This window comes from Scyliorhinus canicula, chromosome 30 (assembly GCF_902713615.1).
Source record: "Scyliorhinus canicula chromosome 30, sScyCan1.1, whole genome shotgun sequence".
Classification (NCBI taxonomy): domain Eukaryota; kingdom Metazoa; phylum Chordata; class Chondrichthyes; order Carcharhiniformes; family Scyliorhinidae; genus Scyliorhinus; species Scyliorhinus canicula.
The window spans coordinates 14,856,783-14,865,197 of record NC_052175.1 but is presented as its reverse complement, the minus strand read 5'-3'; the positions used below and the strand labels follow the sequence as shown (position 1 = coordinate 14,865,197).

The 8,415-nt window shown below is 49.4% G+C and overlaps 3 protein-coding genes across 5 annotated transcripts in view; 1 reads left to right on the top strand and 2 right to left on the bottom strand.

The window, feature by feature from the left end:
* The window catches only part of LOC119958623 (ankyrin repeat and death domain-containing protein 1A-like), a 30,522-nt gene extending 29,960 nt beyond the window's left edge, over nt 1-562 (bottom strand). The window contains exon 1 of the mRNA XM_038787104.1: nt 539-562. Within this exon, the coding sequence (XP_038643032.1) occupies nt 539-562 (24 nt within the window). The remainder of the gene's footprint in view (nt 1-538) is intronic.
* A 686-nt stretch (nt 563-1,248) lies between these two features.
* Nucleotides 1,249-1,870, top strand: bola1 (bolA family member 1). The gene has a single exon (XM_038787168.1). The coding sequence runs from the start codon at nt 1,295-1,297 to the stop codon at nt 1,733-1,735; it is 441 nt and encodes a 146-aa protein (XP_038643096.1). The 5' UTR covers nt 1,249-1,294; the 3' UTR covers nt 1,736-1,870.
* Nucleotides 1,871-4,145: 2,275 nt separating this feature from the next.
* The window catches only part of LOC119958634 (synaptic vesicle glycoprotein 2A-like), a 38,982-nt gene continuing 34,712 nt past the window's right edge, over nt 4,146-8,415 (bottom strand). For 2 of the 3 annotated variants that reach the window (XM_038787164.1, XM_038787165.1), the window contains exons 9-13: nt 7,487-7,651; nt 6,563-6,696; nt 5,912-6,115; nt 5,511-5,670; nt 4,563-4,746 (exon numbers count right to left, since the gene is read on the bottom strand). In XM_038787164.1, the coding sequence (XP_038643092.1) occupies nt 4,563-4,746; nt 5,511-5,670; nt 5,912-6,115; nt 6,563-6,696; nt 7,487-7,651 (847 nt within the window). Of the gene's footprint in view, nt 4,747-5,510; nt 5,671-5,911; nt 6,116-6,562; nt 6,697-7,486; nt 7,652-8,415 lie in introns of all 3 variants that reach the window. The other variant, XM_038787166.1, reaches the window with a different exon arrangement.

Genomic DNA, 8,415 nt, shown 5'->3' with positions numbered 1-8,415 from the left:
GGGTCAGTACTGAGGGAGCTGCCGCACTGTCAGAGGGTCAGTACTGAGGGAGTGCCGCTCTGTCAGAGGGTCAGTACTGAGGGAGCGCTGCACTGTCAGAGGGTCAGTACTGAGGGAGTGCCGCACTGTCAGAGGGTCAGTACTGAGGGAGTGCCGCACTGTCAAGTGAACTGTTTCTTCTCCGCCCACCATTGACATGTCTAAGCTAGAACATAGAACATACAGTGCAGAAGGAGGCCATTCGGCCCATCGAGTCTGCACCGACCCACTTAAACCCCAACCTATCCCCGTAACCCAATAACCCCTACTGACCTTTTGGGTCACAAAGGGCAATCTATGGCCAATCCACCTAACCTGCACATCTTTGAACTGTTGGAAGAAACCGGAGCACCCGGAGGAAACCCACGCAGCCACGGGGAGAACGTGCAGACTCCGCACAGACAGTGACCCAGCGGGGAATCGAACCTGGGACCCTGGAGCTTTGAATCCACAGTGCTATCCGCTTGTGCTACTGTGCTACCACGGAGAACCACCCTACCGGACGGATATGGACAGCGGCCATTTCTGTCACATTACAAACCTCTAGAATGGTCTGGAAAATGGGCACTCTGATCAAGAAAGTGATTCCGATTGCTCTGTAGTTTCAATGTTTATCACACTGAACAGGAAACGGTCTTTTCCCCATCCCACTTTCCTGATTGTTTGAAAGAGCTGCACTTTTAACTCCCATTCTTCCCTGTAGCCCAACAAACTTTCCATTTGGTGTTTTTTTTTAACCCAATTTCCTTTCAAATGCCACCCAGGGGATCTACTTGGTGCCCCTTCCTGTGCCATTCCGGAAGAGGACACATGTTTCAATCTCTGATCGGTTGCTTCTTGCCTCCCTGTCCGCGTGTACAACATTGCCGTGATCAGCACAAATGCTCGTCGAAGGTTATTTGAAGCCTCCTACGATTTTTCCCTCCTTGGTTTTTGGTGTAGTATCTTGGAGTTTTTAACTCTTTTGCAGGAAGTGGACCTTCTGGGCAAAGCTAGCATCTATTGCCCGTACAGCGTGAATTTCCCTTGCCGGTGATGGTGGAGTCTGCAGTTAATGTTTAATTCCTGGAGACTGCTGGAAAGAATCCTGGAGGGTTAGCTGTCTAAGGAGCCAGTCATGGTGGGGGGATTGGGGAGGAGGGGAAGGAATGGATGGTTGTATCGTGAGTACACCCTGTGTACTCGGTACTCTTTCACCCTCTGGATTGCTAACTTGCCTTAATGCTTCAGTCGGCAGGTGGTGAAGGCAGCTTGGATGAGCCGCCCGGCGAAGCTGCTTCGTTCTGTGCCATTCCTCGGCTCGAGAGCGGCGACGACAGCGACATCAGCCCGGACCATGGAGAGGCCAGTGGAGAGTGAAATCCGCGTCAAGCTGGAGCAGGGCCTGGCACCCACGCACCTGCAGGTCATCAATGAGAGCCACATGCACGCAGTGCCCGCGGGCTCGGAGACCCACTTCAAAGTGGTGGTGGTCAGCGAGAGGTTTGAGGGGGTGCCCCTGCTGCAGCGGCATCGGATGGTCAACGAGGCCCTGAAGCAGGAGCTGGAGGTTAGCGTGCACGCCCTCTCCATCCAGGCCAAAACCCCTCGGCAGTGGGGAGCCGAGCCTCACATTGACAGGAGCCCAGCCTGTCTGGGAGGGTCGAAACACGACCGGCACACGGTGATTAAACAGGGAACAGTTTCAAAAGACTGAAGGACGCTGAGCTAGTTGCCCACGGAGAACCACCCTACCGGACGGATATGGACAGCGGGCATTTCTGTCACAAACTTCTAGAATGGTCTGAAAAATGGGCACTTTGATCAAGAAAATAAATCTGATTGCTCTGTAGTTTCAATGTTTATCACACTGAACAGGAAACGGTGATTTCCCCATCCCGCTTTCCTGGTTGTTTGAAAGAGCTGCACTTTTAACTCCCATTCTTCCCTGGAGCCCAACAAACCTTCCATTCTGTGTTTTTTTTTTTACCCAATTTCCTTTCAAACACTATTATTGAATATGCCTCTCCTCCTGTTCATGCATTACATTCCAGATCACGATAGCCCAGTGTAAAAATAATTTCTCCTCGGGGGCCCTTTCTGTCTATCCCTTAAATCTGCCTCCTCTGATTACTGACCACTCTACCGTTTTAACATTCTGTGTAATTTTGAACACCTCTTGAAACTCAATCCAAAGGAGACGAATCCAACATCTGTAGTCTCTCCATGCGACACAAAGTCCCTCATTGAAGATTTTGTTTTCAGAATTGGATTTCTCTGCTGGACGATTTTTTTTGTGTGTGATTCGCCTGCTAGGACACCCAGATCCCTCTGTACCGCCAAGTCCTGCAATCTCTCTCCATTTAAATAGTATACTGCTTTTCCGGACCCTCGGCGCAGTGAGGCAGCAGTGCTAACCACCGTGCCACCTGTTGCCCACTCAACCTGTCTGTATCTCTTTGCAGACTCTCGACCTCTTCTTGACAACTCACCTTCCTACCTATCTTGATGTCGTCGGCTAATGTAGCTATCATACATTCGGCCCCTTCATTCAAATTATGGATGTAGTTTATAAATAGTTCAGACCTCAGCACGAATCTCGGGCACACCCACTAGTTATAGCTTGCCTCCCCCCAAAAAGACCCATTTAGCCCTACTCTCTGCTTACTGTTAGCAAACCAACCCTTCATGTATCCATTATTAACCTTTACCATATTCTCTTGTGCAGCAATCTTTGATATGGCACCTTATCAAATGCCTTTTGGAAATCCAAGTACACCACATCTACAAGCTTCTTCTTCACGCTTCGTGTTTGTTACTTACTCAAAAAACCTTTAATAACATAGTTAAATACAATGTCATGTTTTTAAATTTCATATATCCCAGTCAGATCTTACTGAATGGTTCAAAGGACCAAATAACCCACTCCTCCTAAGTCCTATCTTCTTAAAGCCTATCAAGGTGATATAGTCGGTAAGATATTTGACTGTCGGGGGTACAAACCGATCCTTATACTGTCTTCATCCTGTGTTCGGTAGGGGTTACAGGAGTGGAACCCGATTCTACACTTCCAAGATCTTGGGTAGTGAGGTGCACTAAATCTCCTCCTTCGCCCTCTCTCCAAAGACAAGATAAAACAAAGACACTCCAGAAAGATTAAACGGATGATCCACTGTCCTTTTTATTTGTTTTGTTACAGCTTGGAGTAGTTTTTTGCCAATGACCTGCCTCTTTTTATTTTAATGTAATACAAAACAGCTAAAATTCAGACACGCTACAATTATACTCTATTATGTCAGAAACTATACAGATAACCTCCATCTATCACAGAATTATACGCAGACAGACAACAAGGCAGCATCCAGGTACAAGGAATAGTGGTACAACTGCACAAAACCATTTACACACACGCACGCACACACAATTTCTAAAGCTACAGCATTCACAAGTCTGAACAAATCTCTCACCAGAGAATTAAAACGACACAGTAGAAAAATATTTGGCGATTGACAACGGTTCACTCCATACAACAGCCACAGAGCCACTGATTGTCACCACATTGGCCTACTGTTGCTTAAGTGAGCACCATGGATGGATGGGTGGGGGGGGGGGGGGGCAGTGAAGGGAGAGGAGGTTTGACTTGGGATTGGGTTGCTACGATTCTGATTTTGAAGTCTTCGTTCGTAAATTATTTTGTCTTCTCCTCTGCCCTCGAGATGTGAATATCTTCAGCAGGATGGTCAGTGCTCGTACCCTAACCAGACTCAAAGGGCTGTGTGTGTGTGCTTAGGTTCATTGGGTCTGGTTTGTAATTGATCAGTGGCTGTGTTCCCCCCCCCCCCCCCCCCCCCCCCCCCCCCCCTCCCCTCCCTACCCAGTCATTGGAGCCACCAGTTGGAAATGGAGAGGAACTGATTCTCGCTCTGCTCCCTCCCCCCCCCCCCCCATCACACCCAGCTGGCTCTGTGCTTCACTGTCAGACTGGATTATTGGACTGAATCTAACAGGAAAAGGTCACTCTGCACACCTATACCTAAAAATTGCACAAAGTTGGTCTGATACCAGGAAATGGAAAAGTCGGGTCACTGTACAGATCACAGGGTCAGGGCCTGGTGGCAGACACTGCCTTGGTATTGCACTTGCATCCTCCGCCAGCCATGGTTGGATTTTAAAATGCTGTATTTACAGTTCGAGAATTGGTCCAGCAATACGGACAGACTGAAAACGCTGCCTTTTGTCGGGATTACACGGTGGATGATTTGTGCTCTGGGGGGGGGGGGGGGGGGGGTGACTGGATCACGAAAGTCTAGAGTTTGTGCTCCTAGGGGTCCTGGCATATTGGACTCACTGTGGTCTGTACAGTGAGACTCATGTGCACAATTCCAGAAGGGTTTATTTACATCTGCAGGAGCTGGCAATGAGTGGTGGAGAATTTCATTTTTTTGTCCACACTGGGAAGACATACAAGAACAATACGGAGAAATAAAAGAGAAGGGGATGAGTCACAGTGTCTACAACTACAGGGGGCTCAGCCGGAGCCAGATTCACTGCAGCACCTGGCCGCGAGTCTCTGGCAGCTTTAGAGCCAGGTAGCTGCCCACTGCCAGGGCAACAGAGGCCAGCATGATGGGCACCGCTCGCGTCACCCCCACAAAGGACTGGAATATACTGATGCCCAGCACAGCCGCCAGCTTACAGAGAGCATTGAGGAATCCGAAGGCCGTGGTCCTGCCAGGGTAAAAAAAAAACAAAGAAACATTGGTTACCGATTTTAAACAGCACCGGAAAAGGCTGGGCGCACTGGTGAACAAGAGCACCAGAAATAGCAGAAGTACCGAGCCGTCAGAGACACAGAGTACAGGAAAATAGAGTGGGGAGAGACTTGGGGCGCCAGGAAAACCAAGTGGAGAAAAGCCAAGACGGGGTGCGCTCGGAACAGCGGGAAGCAGCAAGAGAGCTGTAGCTCCAGAAACAAGGGAGCAGCAGCGCTGGAAGACTTGGGGAAACCATGAGTGGCGAGCCATTGGGAGCATGGGCGACAGCAGGGAAATTGAAATGTGGAGCGGGGAGAGACTGGGGTCTCCAATGTTCCCCCTTTTGGATGCTCAGCCCACACAGTTTCCAGCAGAGAAAGTAATAATCTAATAACAATCGTTATTATTGTCACAAGTAGGCTTACATTAACACTGCAACGGAGTTACTGTGAAAAGCCCCTCGTCGCCACATTCCGCCGCCTGTTCGGGTACACGGAGGGAGAATTCAGAATGTCCAATTCACCCAACAAGCACGTCTTTCGGGACTTGTGGGAGGAAACTGGAGCACCCGGAGGAAACCCACGCAGACACGGGGAGAACATGCAGACTGCGCACAGACGGTGACCCAGCGGGGAATCGAAACCGGGACCCTGGCGCTGTGAAGCAACAGTGCTAACCACGGTGCTACCGTGTCACCCAAGGTAAAGGAACCAGAACCTGAGAGAAGCTCACTCGTACCGTTTATCCGATGGATATAGTTCCACTGTAATGACGTCAAGTGCGTTCCATGAAGCGATGCTTACTCCTCCAAACAGACAGAGCAGTGCAATCATCGCAGATTCGTTGTTACCAAAAGACACAAAGAAGCAGCTGATACAGGAGAGGGTGCTGGAGCCGGCTGGTGTTGGAGAGGAAGAAAAAAAAGAGAGGGAAGTTAGACACTGTGGAACACTGGAAAGTCTCCAGACATGTAGGTTACACTGAATTCAAGATTACGCTGCATAACTCTAGCAGTCCAGTCCACGGCCAGCAACATGAGGCGAGAAGGATTTTCCAAGTTTGTTCCTCATCAAACCTCTAGATTCTCCTCACCACCCCCCCCCCCCCCCCCCAACCCATTCGGTGCTCCTGAAACTCACCCAGCATCCTCAGTCGACCAACTTTGTCCAGGAGGAGGGCAGACACAATATTTCCAGGCAGCACAGCCAGAGAACCCAAGAAGCTGACAAAGTAGATCATGTAGGCGTTGTTATCATCACTGAAGTCAAGCTGACAGCCCTCTTTACTGTGGAGGAAGGTGCTGTTTACCAGACGGCAGCCCATCAACTTGTAGTCAAAGAAATCTGTACACAGACAATGACACAGTTTACCATCGCAGCAATGGAGGAACACACATACTGCCCATGCAAGTCCTCCAACTGTTCTATTTCTCCCCCTCGCTGACACGTACACATTCCTGAATTCAAACACAGGTCCACTGACACACACAGCACACACACACACTCCGCCCATTCATCCACAGGCCCACACACACACACACACTCATTCAACCACAGGTCCACTGACACATACACACACATGCGTGCGCTCCCATTAAACCACAGGTGCACTGACCATTATCCTTGAGCTGCTTGCAGACACATACACACATCTTACTGCAGATTAAGAACACAAACAAGATCAGGCCCTTACACCCACATGCTACCAGCATCCACTGAGGGTGAAGGACCACAGGGGAGGGACAGAGTGTAGGAGACAGAGACGAGGAGCGTGAAACAAAGCTAGTGAACCTGTATTGTAGAAGAGTGTTGAGATAAAGGTGCAGTTCTTAAAGAAACTGTTGCTGGAGGTAATGTCTTCAAAATAACATTCTTCAAAAAGGGAATCTTCAAATATCACCGATTTCAGCTTCATCCCAATAAACCTGCCCAGAACAAACGGATTTTAAAAACAGGGCTGATAAACCCAATCGGAGGGAGGTAATATCATCACTGAACTTGAAAGGGGCCACACGAAGCACAAATAAAGCGCAGACAGTTCATCCCAATAAACCTGCCCAGAACAAACGGATTTTAAAAACAGGGCTGATAAACCCAATCGGAGGGAGGTAATATCATCACTGAACTTGAAAGGGGCCACACGAAGCACAAATAAAGCGCAGTTAATGGTGCAACGTGTAAATGATTGGTGACCTTCGACACACCACCCTGACTGATGAGCAGCCTAATCCCTGATCTGAGTTGTAATTGGTGTGGTAAACCACTGTAGTATATTATAATGTGTATTGTGGTAAACTGCTACTGTATTACATGTAATGTGGTAAACCACTGCCTGATGGCTCCGCCTCCCCTCGGGCTGGGTATGAAGGTGGCTGGTCTCCGCCTCTGCCCCAGTTCGGGATCAGAGGCCAGGAGGCTTTCTGTTTAGCTTATTAAAGCCTCAGTTACGTTCACTACTCGTCTTGTGTTCATTGATGGCACATCAATTGGACACCATGTCCCAGAGAACAAGAGGTTCTTGGTCGTTATCAGCAGGTTGAGGGGATTTTGAGTCCAGGATGCCGCAGGGGAGTAATGGCAACTCACCCCTCAACCGCCTCAAGGTGGAACTCTCTGAGAGCCCACAGCTAAAGGGCAGGTCGTGTATCCTGAATGACCTAGTAATATCACTCTCTGGAATCCCATCCTCTTTTATGTACTTCCCTGGACACTTACTTGTCATTGTAGTAATCACCGTTCTTGTGAATTTGATTTTCCAATGTGAAGTTGAAAGTGAAGTGTTCAACCTTTTCCTTGTAGAAGACTTTGGTGCGGGACGAGTACTCCATCATCTGCATATGTTTGATCATATCCGGGAACCATACAGTCAGCCCGTAGTAACTGAGGAAGACAGAGCTTAGATCAGCAGGGTTTGGGAGCAGTTACTCCCCGGTTTCATTTCACAAACTTCAGGTTACATGCAGAGTAAAGCCCCCTCACTGGTGGCACAGTGGTTAGCAATTCCGGATTCAAATCCGTCATCGGGTCACCGTCTGCGGAGTCTGCACGTTCCCCCCGTGCCTGCGTGGGTTTCCTCCGGGTGCTCCGGCTTCCTCCCGCAGTCCAAAGATGTGCAGGTTGGGTGGATTGGCCGTGATAAATTGCCCTTAGTGTCCAAAGGTTAGGTGTGGTTACTGGAATAGGGGGAGGGGGGGGCGAGGTAGAATGCTCTTTCTGAGGGTCGGTGCCGACGCGATGGGCCGAATGGTCTAATATTGCTCTGTTGGGATTCTTTATTCTATCCCATCTCATCAACCAGTCCCATTGAAGGGGCAGGACGGCGGGTGGCACAGTGGTTAGCACTGCTGCCTCACGGCGCCAAGGTCCCAGGTTCGTTCACGGCCCCAGGTCACTGTCCGTGTGGAGTTTGCAAATCCCCCGTGTTTGCGTTGGTTTCGCCCCCACAACCCAAAGATCTACAGGATTGGCCACGCTAAATTGCCCCTTAATTGGAAAAAATGAATTGGGTGCTCTAAATTTAAAAAAAAACACTCCCAGGACAGGTACAGCACGGGGTTAGATACAGAGTAAAGCTCCCTCTACACTGTCCCCATCAAACACTCCCAGGACAGCTACAGCACGGGGTCAGATACAGAGTAAAGCTC

Excerpts from the sequence above, each read along its gene's own strand:
- bola1 (XM_038787168.1), top strand. The coding sequence starts at position 1,295 with ATGAGCCGCCCGGCGAAGCTGCTTCGTTCTGTGCCATTCCTCGGCTCG.